The following is a 20,162-nucleotide window of genomic DNA, read 5'->3' on the forward strand; positions in this document are numbered from 1 at the left end:
CCCGTACTGCAACTGAACTTGAAAAACAGCAGCACGTTTTGATTAAGAAAACCATTAGATTAAATTATCCAATCAAAATAAAGATTAAAAGGGGATGTGCCAAGTCTGGATCCACTGAATCATTGAGCCATGAATTCTGACCCACCCAAAAAAAATCTTGAACATAAGTCAAGACAAAGTCCCTCTCACGCCAGAATCTGGTCTTCCCAGGCAGTTTCCTGTCCCAGTACTAACCAGCTCTTTGAGGCACATAGGGGCAGCGCCGATCTCCGTTTCCATAACCCTCGGCCTCTCGCCTATAGACCCCTTTCACTGACGTCACCCGAAACCGGAAGTAAACAGACCCTGCGCCATATTGGAAGACCAACAAACTCGTGATTAGGGGGAAATAACGGCAGCGGTATGTGAACCCACGAGAATAAAGTGGAGTGGCAAACGACTTAAACAAACAAATCTGAGCTGTTTTATTTATGATTTATTGGCCCAACAGTAGACTTGAAAGAAACCTGTGTGAGACTTGGCAAAAAACTGTGGATATAATGGATAAGTCTGTGCATGATCTGTGGACACTTTGAGGTAAGCAAACGCAAGAAATTCAGATTTAAAACATGCTAAATTGGCCCCAAGTTGATAACTGGATGAGGAGCAAGCCTCCCAGACTTCTACAATTTAATAATAATAATAATTTAGGATGGTTTGGGGCTTGCTCGCTGCTGCCAGGTTGGTTGTGGAATGACTTTTTTTTTTTCTTGCGTGTGGTATCATTGTTGACGCGAGGTTGTTTTTTGAACATGCCAATGCGGACACGATTTCCCCTGATGAGTTATGACTTCAGACGTGATGCATGTGTGGAGGTGTGGAGTCCGCGTGATATGTGCGTAAGATAGGCTTCTCATGTGTTTGGAGATCCGCGCTCCGAGACAAGCGCAAGGCTTCTCATGTGTTTGGAGATCTGCGCTCCGAGACAAGCGCAAGCGCCCCAAGGGAAAAAAAGGGGGCCCCCGAAAATATCGGCATAGTTCGAACACTGAGTGTAGGCACTGGGTGTAAACAACAAATAGTTTACAATGTCTGGGTGGCAAACAGATGGCAGAATTGGTGTCAGGTCCTCCTTATGTTTCCATTCTCCCTTGCCCCAAGTCTTATCATATGGGTCAAACCCATCAATCACAGCCAGTTTCTCCACATACCGTGCCCTTTCTGCAGCTGGTAATGTACTCACATAACCCGAATTATCAGCCATCGTGTCACTTTACTCTCGCTCGTACTTTGTTTTATATTGTGAGTGCATGTACTTGGTCTTCCAATATGGCGCCTAACAAAATCTCGCCGCACGGTGACGTCATGTGAAAGGCGTCTATACAGTTAGGGTTACAGTGGGGGGCTAGTCCTCTGGTAACCGCGAGAGTTTGACTTCCCTACTCACATCTGTACTGCAGCATGTCTTGCCAGATGGTAGTAGGTACCATTTTTAGGATGGTATGACCCAACTGTGAGTAGAACTCGTGATCGAGAAGCGGACACGCTAACCACGAGGTCAACACGCGGTCTCCTGAACACAAACATGATGAAAAATATTTCAACAGTCTAACTCCACAATTCAATACTACATAGCTCACGGCCTTTTCACATCTATTTTCTCTGAATTTGCTTTACACAGGCTTTAATGTGAACTTTTCAAACTGCAGTAATCAACTGTGGTTTTAATAATTAACATTTTAAATGGTAATACTAACCGTCGGGAATTTTACTACTGTTCACTGTGAAACCGGGAGCCGTTTCATCCCAAGCCAGAACTGAATGACTGGTCCTGCAGCTGAAAACACACCTGCTTAAATACTGCAAATCATTAGACCACTGAGCCAGTGTAAGTTACAGGACTTCTTTCAGGCCACTGGGAACAGCATGCAGAAATGAAATCTTGTCCCAGTGAGTCATGCCAGTCTCTTTCTCCATGTGAGAGAAGCTCCAGACAAAAGACCTGGAACTTTCTCAGGTATCAGCTTCCCTTCATGCCGTACACAATGCCGCTCATTTCAAACAATTAAGGGCTTCCCAGGATGGCCGTATTCACATACTTGAGGACCAGAGGGGAAAAACATCAATGTTCAGAATTTCCTTTATACGAGGGCGTGTGAACAAAGAGGTCAGCACGAAGAGGTGATCACAGGGAGATCACATACGCTTTCTGTGCTCTCCAATATAATAATAATGTGTACACTTAATGGCAGGCTCTTTGTGAGAACAGATTACGGTCTTTAGACGTCTCGCATTCACACAGCCAGCCTGTGAGGAGCGGCATCCTGCATATACAGTGGTGCTTGAAAGTTTGTGAACCCTTTAGAATTTTCTATATTTCTGCATAAATATGACCTAAAACATCATCAGATTTTCGCACACGTCCTAAAAGTAGATAAAGAGAACCCAGTTAAACAAATGAGACAAAAATATTATACTTGGTCATTTATTTATTGAGGAAAATGATCCAATATTACATATCTGTGAGTGGCAAAAGTATGTGAACCTTTGCTTTCAGTATCTGGTGTGACCCCTTGTGCAGCAATAACTGCAGCTAAACGTTTGTGGTAACTGTTGATCAGTCCTGCACACCGGCTTGGAGGAATTTTAGCCCATTCCTCCGTACAGAACAGCTTCAACTCTGGGATGTTGGTGGGTTTCCTCACATGAACTGCTCGCTTCACGTCCTTCCACAACATTTCCATTGGATTAAGGTCAGGACTTTGACTTGGCCATTCCAAAACATGAACTTTATTCTTCTTTAACCATTCTTTGGTAGAACGACTTGTGTGCTTAGGGTCGTTGTCTTGCTGCATGACCCACCTTCTCTTCAGATTCAGTTCATGGACAGATGTCCTGACATTTTCCTTTAGAATTCGCTGGTATAATTCAGAATTTATTTTTCCATCAATGATGGCAAGCCGTCCTGGCCCAGATGCAGCAAAACAGGCCCAAACCATGATACTACCATCACCATGTTTCACAGATGGGATAAGGTTCTTATGCTGGAATGCAGTGTTTTCCTTTCTCCAAACATAACGCTTCTCATTTAAACCATAAAGTTCTATTTTGGTCTCATCCGTTCACAAAACATTTTTCCAATAGCCTTCTGGCTTGTCCACGTGATCTTTAGCAAACTGCAGATGAGCAGCAATGTTCTTTTTGGAGAGCAGTGGCTTTCTCCTTCCAACCCTGCCATGCACACCATTGTTGTTCAGTGTTCTCCTGATGGTAGACTCAGGAACATTAACATTAGCCAATGTGAGAGAGGCCTTCAGTTGCTTAGAAGTTACCCTGGGGTCTTTCGTGACCTTGCCGACTATTACACGCCTTGCTCTTGGAGTGATCCTTCTTGGTCGACCACTCCTGGGGAGGGTAACAATGGTCTTGAATTTCCTCCATTTGTACACAATCTGTCTGACTGTGGATTGGTGGAGTCCAAACTCTTTAGAGATGGTTTTGTAACCTTTTCCAGCCTGATGAGCATCAACAACGCTTTTTCTGAGGTCCTCAGAAATCTCCTTTGTTCGTGCCATGATACACTTCCACAAACATGTGTTGTGAAGATCAGACTTTGATAGATCCCTGTTCTTTAAATAAAACAGGGTGCCCACTCACACCTGATTGTCGTCCCATTGATTGAAAACACCTGACTCTAATTTCACCTTCAAATGAACTGCTAATCCTAGAGGTTCACATACTTTTGCCACTCACAGATATGTAATATTGGATCATTTTCCTCAATAAATAAATGACCAAGTATAATATTTTTGTCTCATTTGTTTAACTGGGTTCTCTTTATCTATTTTTAGGACTTGTGTGAAAATCTGATGTTGTTTTAGGTCATATTTATGCAGAAATATAGAAAATTCTTAAGGGTTCACAAACTTTCAAGCACCACTGTACCGCAGTAACCTTAAGCTGCTCTGTGCTTGTAATAAAAATCCCACAGTGATTACCACCTAATGGGCAAGTAATATTTTATGAACCTTGTTTTATGAGTCAAGCCCTACGACACATTTGGGCTATAACGCTATAAATGATATTTCCCTCTAAACACAACATCAAATACTCATGTAACCAAACTGGTTCTGCTTTACAGATGCCGTTTCTGATTTTCCAGTAATTCCCAGAAGTCTGTATCCACTAGGGGTGGAACACAATGACACTATCCGTATTAGTTCAGTGTCCAAATATTCATATCTGAAGTGGGTGTGGTCTAAAGAAGAAGGGTTATATCCCTAGAAACACTGGAAAAACCCTGGAGATAGAAATGCAAGCACTGTCAGCATGTAAATAAACACTATAAGTGCATTATGCAGCGTGGTGAGCTTCATATCCGAGTACTTGCTTGCATCTACAAAAAAATAAAAGCTTCCTCCATGCACAACTTTTTTTGCTCCGTCCCGTGGGGTCCCAGTACTGATGCACACCTCTAGTCTCAACTAGATGCCTTGTGAACCTTTCTGGCAAGCGATCTAAAAAAAAAAAAATCGAATTGGGGCACCTTTTATTCATATCTGTCTTTGTTTAGAATACATTTTCTGTTTGGTCTCAATAATACATTCATATAGCATTTATTTTTTTTAATAACTAACTGAGCCTAGTTGAAGAAAATCACCACCGTCCATATTTTTTTGCTGATATAATTAACGCCATTTCAGTTTGTCTGACGTGATGTGTCTCACTCCGAGCCCTTTAACACAGCCTGTGGACCCAAGGTGGAAATCTTACACCTTTATTTTGCCTGGCGTTCTGTAGAAAACGTCCTCATGCGGAACGGGGGTCTGTGTTGTTCCGCCTCTGACCTGGAACGACTGGTAGTAACAAAGTTGGAATTGATGTCTGTGTGAAAGGGACATGTGGCATGGCAGAACAAGAGTGTTACGTTTTTGACCTTGGCATTCTTTTGACATTCTTCTTTCGGAGACCAGTGCCAATTCAAACGTCTCTGTCGTCTAAAGTCTGTGCACCTTTCTGCCTTAAATCGCTTCCTACTTCTCTTCACTTTCACCGAACATATTTCTGATCCACAAATATGTTGCTTACATGAGTCTCTCCACTCCTCTTGCTCTCAATTTGTTTGCGAGTGCAGTTTTCTGTGACAGAAACATGTTTTAAATATCTTCATCCATTAGCTGTAACCATCCATTAGCTTATCCTGTGCAGGGTCGCAGGCAAGCTGGAGCCTATCCCAGCTGACTACGGGCGAAAGGCGGGGTACACCCTGGACAAGTCGCCAGGTCATCACAGGGCTGACACATAGACACAGACAACCATTCACACTCACATTCACACCTACGGTCAATTTAGAGTCACCAGTTAACCTAACCTGCATGTCTTTGGACTGTGGGGGAAACCGGAGCACCCGGAGGAAACCCACACGGACACGGGGAGAACATGCAAACTCCACACAGAAAGGCCCTCGCCGGCCACAGGGCTCGAACCCAGGACCTTCTTGCTGTGAGACGACAGCGCTAACTACTACACCATTGCGCTGCCCCATATACATATACAGTGGTGCTTGAAAGTTTGTGAACCCTTTAGAATTTTCTATATTTCTGCATAAATATGACCTAAAACATCATCAGATTTTCGCACACGTCCTAAAAGTAGATAAAGAGAACCCAGTTAAACAAATGAGACAAAAATATTATACTTGGTCATTTATTTATTGAGGAAAATGATCCAATATTACATATCTGTGAGTGGCAAAAGTATGTGAACCTTTGCTTTCAGTATCTGGTGTGACCCCCTTGTGCAGCAATAACTGCAGCTAAACGTTTGCGGTAACTGTTGATTAGTCCTGCACACCGGCTTGGAGGAATTTTAGCCCATTCCTCCATACAGAACAGCTTCAACTCTGGGATGTTGGTGGGTTTCCTCACATGAACTGCTCGCTTCAGGTCCTTCCACAACATTTCCATTGGATTAAAGTCAGGACTTTGACTTGGCCATTCCAAAACATTAACTTTATTCTTCTTTAACCATTTAACACCTGACTCTAATTTCACCTTCAAATTAACTGCTAATCCTAGAGGTTCACATACTTTTGCCACTCACAGATATGTAATATTGGATGATTTTCCTCAATAAATAAATGACCAAATATAATATTTTTGCCTCATTTGTTTAACTGGGTTCTTTTTATCTACTTTTAGGACTTGTGTGAAAATCTGATGATGTTTTAGGTCATATTTATGCAGAAATATATAAAATTCTAAAGGGTTCACAAACTTTCAAGCACCACTGTATAAGCAGGTTACCTGGTGTTGCCAGAGTTTTGCAAAATTCTGGGTTGCCCCCAGACTTCCATGTCAAATTTGGTGAAGATCCGTTGAGAAATGGTGATGTTAACCCAAGATAAACAAAAATCCACCGGGGACCCCCTGGGGCCCAAATATGGAATTTCTGAGTTCTTTCAAATTGTGGCCATCTCCTGTACCTACTTGCCAAATTTGGTGAAAATCCATTGAGAAATGGAGACGTTAGCTCAAGAGAAACACAGACAAACAAACTTTGCTGCTTTTATATATATATATATATATATATATATATATATATATATATATATATATGAGAGGCTGTTACTTCCCTTAAACGTGAACTAATGAAGTGAATAATGTGATTAAAGCATATACGCAGAGCCATGGCCTCAGTTTCGTTTATAAATGCCTTGAGACCTCAAGAATGGCACAGGAATAGTTTTCAGCGTTAACAATAAACATAATATAGTAATTTATACGATTAAAGTGATTCAGTGGTCTGAGCGAATGACCTTGACGTCCGTAACGTCACAGCAGGAAGTCTATCGGTCTCATCACTACTTCCGCTATACTAAAACACAGAGCTGACTGCAACTCCTATCCTCCATTTTGAGCTAATTTATCGCCATGCCACATAGATGTGCCAGCAACACAACAGAAGGTGGATTTACGTTGCATTCATGGCCCAAGAATGTTCTAACTGCAAAGATCTGGATGCGTTTTGTGAGAAGTTCACGGGCACAATGGGCGCCTACAAAGTGGTCTCTCTGCTGCTCTGCACATTTTACTGAAGACTCATACGAGACCTCTGATCTGTTGAGGAGCGTTGGCTATAAGCCTGTACTGAAGGAGGGTGCAGTACCAACAATTAAAGAAAAATAAAACAAGAAAAGGAAAGGATTCATTTTATTTATTTTTTAAAAATCAAAGTAAGTTCAGTTGTACCAGTTCTCCCGGAGTGTGAGCTGAGGGTTGTTACTAAAACCCGGGACGGGACGGGACATACCGCTTGGGCAGTGACCTCCTCGCGGTTGTTGCTAAAACCGGTGACATTCTGTTCCATCCCGGGTTTTAGTAATCGCCTGAGCCGAGCAGTAATGGCGGAGTACTCCGCATGGAGAGAATGGAGAATGAGTGGCGCAGCTGTCTGATTTCTAAACTGGATATTGCCGCCATCTCGCCCTGACGTGGAAGAAGTGAATGAACGGAGAACTGAACGAACAACTGAAAGTCAGATTGTTTCAAAACAATCGGCCACAAGGTCGGCCTTCAAGAAGCGATAACACAGACGGGTAAGCTCCGACGCTTATTTGGATACAAAACAACAAAAACAACACGTTGTTTACCTGCATTTAGATGAATACCTGTAACTTGTATTGTGTGTTTGAGTTACCGCTATAAGATTATTTAATTTGCTTCAGAATGTGATAGTGGGCGGCACGGTGGTGTAGTGCTTAGCGCTGTCGCCTCACAGCAAGAAGGTCCGGGTTCGAGCCCCGTGGCCGGCGAGGGCCTTTCTGTGCGGAGTTTGCATGTTCTCCCCGTGTCCGCGTGGGTTTCCTCCGGGTGCTCCGGTTTCCCCCACAGTCCAAAGACATGCAGGTTAGGTTAACTGGTGACTCTAAATTGAGCGTAGGTGTGAATGTGAGTGTGAATGGTTGTCTGTGTCTATGTGTCAGCCCTGTGATGACCTGGCGACTTGTCCAGGGTGTACCCCGCCTTTCGCCCGTAGTCAGCTGGGATAGGCTCCAGCTTGCCTGCGACCCTGTAGAACAGGATAAAGCGGCTACAGATAATGAGATGAGATGAGAATGTGATTGTCTCAGTTCATCTGATTATTTAATTAGCCTTTTACGTTTTATCAGTGAAAATGCATGCATGTACATGTATGCTGCATAAGTTATAACACCCATCCTGTTTTAATGAGAGTCAACCCACAATCAATGACGTCAAATCAGTCTTAGTTGAGCAAGTCGGTAACGCTATTTCTTACTTTCACTGTAAATTTTTATTTATATGACGTTGGTCTATAGCTGTAAAAGGCCTCGGCCTTAAAACCGGTTACCGCTGTGACGTCACGCACTCAGGGCTGGCTGGCTCAGCGGGGCAACTCGAATGCCAACTTTGCAGTCGATTTTAACTCTCAAAAATAAATATATGTTATTTACCAGCTGGGAGGTCCGTATGGTGAAATATCGTGACCGAGGTCTTGAAAGTACTCAGCGAGGTCCTCTGGGCCGAGGTCAGTATTCAAGGCCGAGGTCACGGTATTTCACCATATGGACCGACCTTAAGCTGGTAAATAATATATTTATTTTTTTCTTTACCAAATTCTAACAGAAAACGAGAGCGCCCGAAAGGGAAAACCGAGCCGAGTCGCCATTTTGAATCCTCATTCATGGCTGTAATGCAAATGGCTTCCTCCTCGGTATACAAGTGCACTTCCATGACAGGAAAAAAAAACTACATTTTGCCGCCTATGTAGTCCCCTATTTATACAAATAGGAGTCATTCAGGATTCAGCCATGTTTTTGCTCAGCGTTAGGAACAGTTACAGGTTTTTAGCTTTCTCCTGAAATGTTTTCTTTTATTTCTTCTTCCTCAGGGTAGTAAAACTCGCTTTCGCTGTGAACACTGTCGTTATCGCTATCCGTGCTGTAAAATTAATGCTATTCTCCTGAGAAATGCTGGCAAAAATTTTAAGATTTTTGATAATCTTATAAATAAATCTTATTAAAAAAGATAAATGTTGACAAAAAATTCTACTATATTTGTTGTTGTGAACGAGCGAGTCGCCAGAGGTCCGTAACTGGGGTCTGTAACTCGGGTCCGTACCGTAAGATACGGACCCGCTCGCCAGCCAATCAGAGCGCAGGATTTGATGGAAACCGCACTGCGAAAAAAAATGTAATTCCCATTTATGCAGCATACAAGAGTCAAGGATGGAGATACTATCCACTCAGAAATTGATTTAAAAATAAAGGTTCTGCGTATCTGCTTTAAGGAAGTGATTGTCACAAACTTATGATGCTCAGTAAGTTTGCATGTGTTTGAAGAGTGCTATAAACGTGCACGGCTAACAAAAGCGCCTCAACGCTTATTTCACCACCGTTGTTTTGACAGCAGCACTGGTATGCTTGCGGTATTCATCTTTCCTATGCATAGATACGTCACCCGAGACGCCGACGCACCATTGTGACGCGTGACGCCCCCTGGTTGCGGCACGCCGAATCGCTATGTAAAAACACACCGGCTTTATTTGGTTCGGTGTAAATCACTAAAGCCAAAATATCAAGGTGCTTTCTTTACGACAATATTACGGAATATTTCTGTGAAAAGGACTTCTCTCTCTCTCTCTCTCTCTGTCTGTGTAAATGTGTTGGTGTGTCAGCTTCAGCTGAGTTCTGGGCTGTGCCTCAGTGTTTTGGTTCTGATTCAGCAGGAACGTGCTTTGTGGCGGTCGAGCACTGATCAAAGGCCGGCTTTATTAGAGTGCAAACTCATCTACTGTGATAACATCTCCAGCCCAGTAGAGAAGCTGGACAGGGTTGCTTCCCCTTTCACAATTCACTGTAAACACACTGGCAAACAAGATGTAAATGTAGGGTGGATACTTAGACTATAGGGGTGTTCGCACGGCACATATTTGCATCGATGCTGCACCGATGTATTTTGTTGCGATATATCTTACACCGGTGTAAATTTTGTGGAGCGTTCACACGTCACAAACCTGCTTACTAGAGAGAAGCGTGTTAGCACCGGTGCAGCCCCACTGGCGTTCACACGGCAGTTTTTGCGACCGTGCTATACGATAGTAATAATGCGGAAATGAAATATGCGCATGCGTGAAAATGTACTTCCTTTTCCCGGTTGTCATGGCATCACCAAGCGCCGGGAAAACAGCGTGGATGAAGACACCAGTGTTGCCAGATACTGCTGACGTTTTCCAGCTCAAAATATGTTCAAATCCACCAAAATGCACTTAAAACCGCCCAATCTGGCAACACTGGAAGACACGCAGGTCTGTTGTTGTTGATATTCGCCATTTTGGAAGTGCAAAATACCAGGATGCAAATTATGCAATGCCCGTATGTAATCAACTCTCCTCACGCGTAGCGAGTCTACCCCTGTAGTGTTCACGCGTCCCATTTTATATCGGTGCTGCCCCGCAAACTAGCATTTACTCCGGAGTAAATTTCTTAAACCACCTCCCGAGCAGGGTTAGATTTGCACCGGTTTAAGCAGCTTTCAGGGGCTACACCGCTATAACTTTGTGCCGTATGAACGCTCTACCGGGGCAGCCCCGGTGCTACACCGGAGTAAAAGTTGCCGTGTGAACACCCCTAAAGTGCAAGATGAGGCAAAAGGACTGAGGTGAAGTGGATAAAACCTAAACGAAATCCATGGAGCTCATATGAAGCATGTTCAGCCATGATGAGCGCTGTTGCATCTTATGCCTGAATACAGCATTATCTCAAACAGTCTTGGGGAAAGCAGCAGGAAATTCCACTTTTATGAAAAGGACAATGATGGAGATCAGCTGGACTCAGCTGAAACAGAGCCAACGAACCATCTAGTGTCATTAAAAAAAAAAAAAGTCTGAAAAACATAATGTAAAGCTTAATGTAGAAGTGATTCATGTAATTAAAGTTGTGGAAATAAAGTAGTTCACTGTGATTACTGGTAAAGTTACTGAAGCACCATAATAATGTCATCATCTAGACGACATTCTCCACTGTAAATTCAGTTTCCAGGATATATTACAGTATCTTCTTACAGCTATGTACTTTCAAAGAGAATCTAATTAAATCGTACATCTTGCCTTGGCGGGGTAAGTATTTAATACGGCGAGACACATTTCTGAAATGTTTTAATATATTTGAAACCTACTTGCTCTTTAACCGCGGGCTGGCCTAGTGGTTAGCGTGTCTGCCTCTCTACTCACGGCCGGGTCATACCAAAGACCGTCATAAAAATGGTTCCTACTGCCATCTGCCAAGGCACGCTGCAATACAGATGCGAGTGGGGAGTCAAACTCTCGCGGTTACCAGAGGACTGGCCCCGCACTGTAACCCTAGCTGTATAGGCGAGAGGCCGAGGTAGACCCCGAAGCCGTTTGTTTTCAGGATAATGGCTGGCTGATGAAATTATTGGCTGGCTAGCTGACTCAGCCAAAACCTTAATGGCTGCTGCAGCCACCAAAAAAGCCACCAAATGGCTGATACTGGACGTCACTGTGTGGCATATATCCGGGCGAACGGATCAAACAAATGGGGGGAATAAATAGCAAATTACCACAGGTCCCCTGGTCTCTTACTTCATTGTAAATATAAATCTAGCAAGATTGTAGTTCAATGCTAATAATAAGCTAATCTGGATTGTTCGAGGAAGGCATCTAGCTATCTACTCTCACTAGCAATGACCAGTGAAGGACTGGCAGCTATCTTACTATGATGAAAGTAGAGTGGTGGAGTACTTTTTTTTTTTATCAATCTCGAAGTATGTGAAACAAACAAACAAACAAAAAAAAATACCTTTACACTTTCCCTCAGCAGCGGCAAAGAATGCAGCCATCTCGTCGATATCGGAGTCGATTGATGCTCTGGGTGGGTTCCCGGGTTCCCCAGTGTATCGTGGTAACGGTGTGAGGGGCGGGAAGCCAGACAGGTAGTCACAACGGCAAGCTTGTGGTGGCTCTCTGTGCTGTGATATCAGTTCTAAATCTCTACAGTGTATGCCTATACGTCTCTATTGTGTTACTACTAGTGTGTACAGTTGATCATGTTTGTGTCACTTTTCTTGTAGCTCATGATGTGGATAAACCCATTATTTGATGTACACAATTCTTAGTGGCTCAGCCAAATTTTATTAGATAGCGGCTCAAATTGGCTTACAAAATTATTGGCTGGCGGCGGCTCAAATTCTAAATGGCGGTTTTAGCGGCGCCTGGCGGCGGCTTCGGGGTCTAGGCCGAGGGCTACGGAAATGGAGATTGGTGCTGCGCCTCAAAGAGCTGGTTAGTACTGGGATAGGAGACTGCCTGGGAAGACCAGATTCTCGCGTGGAAGGGACTTTGACTTGCTCTTTAACTTATATAGCCTATATTAACTGATTTGCATCTGCTACATTTGTCTCTTAAAAGCCTTTTAGGGGCTTGTATTCTTTGCCAGTATCTCATAGTGTCAACTACACACCTAGGTCCTATTTCACTATCATAGTTACACTAACCCCTAAGAGACCTGCATAAATACAACATGGCTCTGGAGCAAGAAAAGAGAAAAGGCTCGGGCTTACCTTGAGTTTGTCGAAACGCTCGCTGAGAGAAGTGACGTGGTGCTCACGGTGTCTGCCAACCAGTTTGCACAGGGTACAGATAAGCTGCTCGTCTGTAGCACAGTACAGGCTCACTGTCTCACTTTCGTGCTCGAGGCAGGCCAGACCGCGCAGGTGCCCGTCACACGCTGGCTCCAGCAACCGGTGGCTGGTGAAAGGTTTTTTGTTGGGGTGTGTGGCACGCAGGCAGCGCTCACAGTATGACGCCTGGCACGTGGCACATGTCTTCACGGCATCACGAGGAGGCTCCTGTTCGCAGAACTGGCAGGGTACGCGCAGCTCGGCCGACATCGCGCTGCTGTTAGCGCTGCCCCCGGTGGGTGTTGCGCTGCGGGGCCGGGGTGGGGGGCGAAGGCGGCTCTCGCTGGGTGAGCCGGGCCCGCTGAAAGAGGCCTTCTGGAAACGGTCAATGATGTTCTGCAGTGTCACATTGCGCCTCAGACCGTCGAGACCGCGTGGACTTAACGTGATGACGTGGCGGCAGGTTGGGCACTGGAAGGCCGACACAGACTCGAGCGGCTTTGCGCCGGAACAGTGGGAGACCAGGATGCGATGGGCGCAGCTGAAGCACAGGCTATGGGCACAGGGAAGTAGCAGCGGGTCCTCAAACAGCTCCAGGCAGATCGGGCATGTCAGCTCCGACTCCAGGGTTTCCATCTTCAGTGGGCCCGATCTAAAGGCGACATCAAATCCCACAGAAGCTGGTGAGTCACCTGCATGGCAGATAGCCAGGGGGTTAGTGGCAAGCTGGCACCCCTGTGCACCCAGGCAGCATGAGGGAGGGGGGCAGCTAAAGTGACATTCCACTCCAAATTCCCAGTAAGATACTGGTCCAGTCAAGATTAAAATAGCTGATCTTCTGAGACTACAAGGATGATAGATGAAACCGACGGAGTGGAATGTCACTTTGACATAAAGCAGGCTGGTTAATTTTGGCGAACAGGTTAGGCGACAGTGGCATTCAGCTGTATCAGCACACTTTAATATGCTTTTTTTTTTGCGCAAAGAATAGATCTGTAAACTTCGATATCACAAAATAAGGATGTGCAGGAATTCTACTCAGCTACGCAGGAGATTCGATTTAGAGACAGGTGACAAATGAAAGGAAACACCACTGAGACTGTTATGCTGAGCCGGCATGGTTTGGGTCCACTCGTCCCTCTTACAGAGAGGTGCAAATCAATTACTGCAAATCAATACCGACTTCCTTTGATTGATCACTTTAACGCTAAAACGAAACATTTCTGTCTTTTTCCTTTAATTTGTCACCTGTCTGTGTATTGCCTCATTATATAGCAGGACAGGGGCAAGCAGGGTCAGCTTATGGAGATGGTAGTAAGAGCCGCGACATTCACACACACACACGCACACACACTTTTCTTACTGTCCTTGTGAGGACCTTCCATTGATATTATTGTAGCAAATGAATGATATGCCTTTACCTAAACCTAACCTCGGTTACTGTCAGATATTCCTAACCTTGACATTAATCAAAAAATAAAATCACCTCCCCAGTCTCTCTCTCTCTCTCTAGCTCTCTCTCTCTCTCTCTTTCTCTCAAGATCGCAGCATGCTTCTCTCAGCCAAGACAACACACTGTTTGGGAAAAGAACTGCTTCTCTCGGAGATAAAACCCCTCTACTTTTCCTCCTTCCTTTTCATTTTAGCCAGCTGCCTCTGTCTCTGTAATAGCCTGAGCGTGCGGCGTTAGAAACAGAAATTTTAACTCGTTTGATCTGGCCTGGAATATGAATGGTGCCTGAATGGCACAGTATGAATAAGATATTCTGCTGTGCAGAACAGCAAAACCTTTCAGTAGTGGCTGTCAGGAGACATGATTAAAAATAAGCCTGCGTCCTTTAAAAAAAAAAAAAATGATGTGTGTGTTTGTGTGTGTAGTACAGCTTCCTAGCCTAGTAAACTAGACCCACCCGCCTAGCGGCCAAAAATATTTTTTGCCTGCGAGTGGGTCTAGCCTCGCACCATATAAACAAAACCCCCCGGGCATCAAATCGTGCCCGCCAATCACAACGCAAGGTTTTTGTTTGGATTCTTGGGCGGGCTTTTGCAGGAGTGACGACAAAGCTGCGCGACGCTGGAGAAAGCACAACAGGAAAGATGGCTACGGCTAGTGAACAGCGCGCGTTTGACTCCGCTTTGGAATCAGTTTTAGAAGAATGAGACTTGGAGTTTTCGTTGAAACATGAGCAGGAAGAGGCTCTCCGCTCATTCCTTTTCAAGAAGGACGTTTTCGCTGTTTTGCCGACCGGCTATGGCAAAAGTCTGATCTACCAGCTGGCTCCGCTCGTAGCCAAAAGGATGGGGCTAGTTTGTGCAGTACGAAGAATTAATAAACAGCTTTGAAACATTTACTTTTTGATTGTTTCTTATTTCCCCGTTATTTTAAATTTAAGGGAAATTATTTCACCAAACACCACTAAATAAAAACTCTCAAAAACAGTTTAAGCAAACCCTTGAAAAACACTTGAAAAAAATAAGAGTGTATGTTAAGTATGTGGTACAGACTCCAAACTTGTGGTCATTATCTCCAAACTTCTTAATATCTAGAACCTGTTTATTAATTAATACGCATTTTGAAAAATTATTTATTTCAAGGCCTCCCCCACTGCTTTCTGTCGCTCTGACTACGTCACAGTCACTGTTGTGCTGATTGGTCAGAGCGTTGGCCTATACGCACAGAGACAGTTTGAAAGACAGCGGGTTGTTCCACCCCCACCCTTCGGAAATGTCTACAAGCGAGGCCAGACTAAATATTCACATTTAGTCTGGCTTGCCAGGCTAACAGCTTCCTGTTACAATTTGAACACCTTCGATTGATCGGAATTATTTTTGGGAACCACCAAAATTAGATCTCAAATATTCAAACAAACCCCAGATGTTGATTGCTTTCTACAAGCAATTTAATTTGGACCCAGAGTCCTAATGAGCAAACCACCTTGAACAGGATTTAATCGTAACATCGCAGGAATGATTAGCTCCTTCATCCCCAAGTAGCTGTGCTGTGGCTGTGCTGTGGTACCTCAGTCACGCTCACTCACCTCAGAATATATACACACTCCCTTTATGACAGGTTTATGCTACGATCTGAATTTATGAGAAAATAAAGACGAGAAAGAAACTCTTTGGGAAGAAGCAATGAAAAAGGATCCCTTTTAGTTTTACACTCAGTGACGAAATCAAAGAGTTGATTCGGCGTTTTATGAGACATTACGATGGTTGAAAAACAGCCAAGAAAAATCACACAAACACGCACAGCGTAATCTGCTCAAGTTAGCAGCAGGAAACACGGGAATTAAAGCTGATGAACGTTGTTAATGCGGCTTCATTAATATTTCCTCACTCTTGTAAGAAATTCACACGTCTGCCGAGAGTCTCTGTTCAGCCATTTGGCTTCTTATTGATTTGGATCTCAGAACGCTATCGTTTTTAATGACTTCCATATTTTGTGTCATATATTTAAAATCAAACCTAAGAGTAAATAAGGAACAGGGAAAAAAAGCAAAACACAGCAATGCTCAATGCTGTCTTAATGCATTTCATCTTTTCAAGTCAATTTATTTGTGACACGCTCTTAAAGTGCGTATCACGGGTAAATTCAGGAGCAAGATCAATGTAAGTCTCCTATTTTATATTAAACTTTGGTCAAATATCTGTCACATTTTGCATTTTGTGCAATTTTTTTTACCTTGCGCAGTACCAGAAAAATTCAATTGTAATCAAGCTATTTGAGGCGAATTGGTCCGCCTCTGAAAAAACTTGGCATTTGGATTTCCCGGGAAACATTGATTTTCGTGACGTCGCGTGCGGGACGCCTCCCTTTGAATCCTACGTCAGCGCTGGTTTGTTTATGAGAAAACGACCTGGTGGTTTTCTGCAAATTTCTTCAAAGTTATCGCGTAATTATTAAAATGGTTAACAGATGTATCGTAGGAGGGTGTAGCAACACCAATCATGATGGGATTAGTACTCATCGTTTCCCAAAAGACCGGACAATGAGAGAGAAATGGGAGCGCTTGGTCTACACAGGCTAGGGGTCGACTGATAATCGGCCTGGCCGATATATCGGGCCGATATTCTGCATTTTTAGGGTTATCGGTATCGGCCATAATTTCCACCGATATGCCGATAACATGCCTTTTTGCAGCCATTTCGTTCCTAACGCGACTGTCACTGCACGTCTTTTCCTGCACTCGCCTCTCTGAGTTCAAGAACACGGTCCCACCCACCACAACATCTGATTTGTTTGGCACAAGAGATATAGCCAATCGACACGTGTAGCTAAACGTTGTGAACTGTTTCAAGGCGGCCGTACGGGCACTCGGGCAGAAGCAGATCCCACTTCAAGGAAAGGATACGCTGCTTTTGCCGCAATAAGTCACAAACACACAAGTTGCAAAAGCACAACATCATTATATGTTTACATTCTTCATCTACTACTCGTTAAAATTGTCCATTTGCATCTGTGTAGCCAGGCAAATTTAGCTTACGGAAGGAAGCACTTGAATTAGCCTACAACCAACTAGTCTCGCTGAAACTACATGTAATGCTTCCTTCACTACAATATAATCCTCCTAAATTGGGAATATTAGGCTTGGGCATTAAAAGCATTAGAATGTAGATGGTTACTTGTTAAGTTGTTACATAATAGGGAGTGATAGCCTACTTTATGTTTGATTTTACTTTTTAAAAAATGCTGCAGGCAGCTCCCTACATTTGATTTGTTATTTAAAAACTACTTGAAGTTGGTAAGTCTTACTTAGTTCTTAGTGTAAAAGAATCCAGAGTGTATTTTCATTTATTTTCCACTGAAAATGGTGAGCTGTAGGGAGTGATTTATTTTTTATTGGTGAATATTTATTTTATTATTATTTTATTTCTCATTTTATTCGAACTAATGTTTGACTTTATTGTACAAATGCTGCTGGCATCTCCCTGCACAAAATTTCATGTTCAATTTTACAATTAAACATACATTTCATGGATATGAAGGTCTGTGTCCGTGTGTGCTATGTTTAATTTCATGTGAATTATAATGTTTACATTTATCGGTTGCACATATCGGTTATCGGCATCCCGATTCCATAATAATCGGTATCGGTATCGGCCCTGAAAAAACATATCGGTCGATCCCTAACACAGGCTGTGCACTGAAACCGTGCAAAGCTCTCGCAGCCTGCTGGCGCTTCCGCAGGTGACGTCACGAATCTGGCTCCAGACTCCCTTGGGATTTTTCCAGACGCGTTTTGTTATTTTATTTTTTTCTGCTGTAGACAGATGGCCTTGTGCAAAATTACCCTTCTGGATGAGTGTGTAAAGGGACATACTTTCATATAAAAAAAACATGAACTTGGTCCAGAGTATGCACTTTAACAATAGACATTGTCTATAAGATTTTAAACATATGAACTAATAAATGTATCCCTAATCAGCAAGCTTGAGACAACGCTTTAGGAAAATATCTTTTCAGACATTTTACATCAAATCATTACACATCCTGGGCTTGCTGATCTGAAACTTTGCCACTGTGCTGCATATACAGTATACTGCTCCAGACCCGGACTGAATTTGTTTAACGAGGTCTTTCACAGCAGCACTACATGCTGAATGGACTGCACAGCCTCCCGTGTGATCACGTTTCCCATGAAGTCACCATGATTAAAGTGGCGCCTGGCTGCTCAGTAAATTCGTTACTGGAAAAATAAATAAGCTGCTTGATCCAATCATGTAGATAGCGTGGTGATAAGAGGAAGTGTTCTTGTGTAACCTTCACCTTGTTGCTGGCGCCATCACATGATGCTTTACTGGTCCTTAGAGTGTAAAAAAAAAAAAAAGGTCTGAATTTAGGAAGGTGCATAGGTTTTGAAGATCTGAAATGAAGGTCAATGTCAAAGTTTGACCTTGGTGGTTCGATTAAATCTCATATTCTTACACAAGGATTGTGGTGTGGTAGTGTAGAGGGCCAGGGTCAAGTGGAAATAAGAATAAAAATATCAACTTTTTACTACCTTTGTCAAAAGAAGCCCTGGCACTTGTTTTATCTTCTTTATTTAAGGAAGAAAATAAATAAATAAATAAAAATGCAACACACACACACACACACACACACACACACACACACACAGGGCCTCATTTACCAATCTTATAGTAAATTCGCTGATGGTGTGTTTTCCACACCAAACTAAAAATATCCGCCAGGTTTAAAACGTTTCGGTAATGCACATTTTCGTCACACTTGCGTAAATTCCTCGTGAAGTGCAAATCGCATGCACGACACAGCTCATTTGCATTAAGTGACGCCCACAAAACTCCATAAAAAGTCATGCTTACAGAGAGCAGAAAACACAAACCAAGGAAAGAAAAGGAATTTCTCAGAAGCAGAAGTCATTTCTCTTCTGACTTAGCAGTTTAACAGCAAAATCTGGAGACAGAAATACTGAAAATAGCACACAGCAGCATTTCTTTTGTCGAAACTGAATGACTTATTTCTTGCCTTAATCTATGGATGTGTCTTGGCTTGCTTTCTTTAATTAATTACATTAAAGTGCATACTCTGGACCAATTTCGTTTTTTTTTTTTTATATGAAAGAATGTCCCTTTACACACTCATCCAGAAGGGTAATTTTGCACAAGGCCATCTGTCTACAGCAGAAAAAAAATAAAATAACAAAACGCGTCTGGAAAAATCCCAAGGGAGTCTGGAGCCAGATTCGTGACGTTACCTGCGGAAGCGCCAGCAGGCTGCGAGAGCTTTGCACGGTTTCAGTGCACAGCCTGTGTAGACCAAGCGCTCCCATTTCTCTCTCATTGTCCGGTCTTTTGGGAAACGATGAGTACTAATCCCATCAAGATTGGTGTTGCTACACCCTCCTACGATACATCTGTTAACCATTTTAATAATTACGCGATAACGTTGAAGAAATTTGCAGAAAACCACCGGGGCGTTTTCTCATAAACAAACCAGCGCTGACGTAGGATTCAGAGGGAGGCGTCCCGCACGCGACGTCACGAAAATCAGTGTTTCCCCGGAAATCCAAACGGCAAGTTTTTTCAGAGGCGGATCAATTCGCCTCAAATGGCTTGATTTCAACTGAATTTTTCTGGTATTGCGCAAAAAATTTGCACAAAATGCAAAATGTGACCGATATTTGACCAAAGTTTAATATAAAATAGGAGAATTACATTGATCTTGCTCCTGAATTCACCCGTGATATGCACTTTAATATGAAACGACTCTTTCACAAAATTTTCATTACATTTGTGTGTGCGATTAAAATACCCAGACTATTTATATTTGACAGGCTAATCCTTGTACAAAAAACCCTGCAGTAACTCATTTACAGTTATAAAATTTGAAACTGATCAATTATATTATTATTATTATTATTATTATTATTATTATTATTATATTTGAACTTCATAGGAGTCAGTCTCCTTACACTTTACACAAACTCAGTTGAGCTCATACGATAAGAACCTTTTTTTTTCTGAATGACCAGGATTTTCATGAATGCCAAAATTCTTGTG

At 43.0% G+C, this 20,162-nt stretch overlaps 1 protein-coding gene across 6 annotated transcripts in view; it reads right to left on the bottom strand.

Moving 5' to 3' along the window:
- mid2 (midline 2) overlaps positions 1-20,162 on the bottom strand; it is a 387,129-nt gene that overhangs the window by 103,092 nt on the left and 263,875 nt on the right. For 4 of the 6 annotated variants that reach the window (XM_060927966.1, XM_060927969.1, XM_060927965.1 and 1 more), the window contains exon 2: positions 12,579-13,290. In XM_060927966.1, coding sequence (XP_060783949.1) covers positions 12,579-13,274 — 696 coding nt within the window. In that variant the 5' untranslated portion in view covers positions 13,275-13,290. Of the gene's footprint in view, positions 1-12,578; positions 13,331-20,162 lie in introns of all 6 variants that reach the window. The other 2 variants (XM_060927967.1, XM_060927970.1) reach the window with 1 other exon arrangement.

This window comes from Neoarius graeffei, chromosome 8, assembly GCF_027579695.1.
Source record: "Neoarius graeffei isolate fNeoGra1 chromosome 8, fNeoGra1.pri, whole genome shotgun sequence".
Lineage (NCBI taxonomy): Eukaryota > Metazoa > Chordata > Actinopteri > Siluriformes > Ariidae > Neoarius > Neoarius graeffei.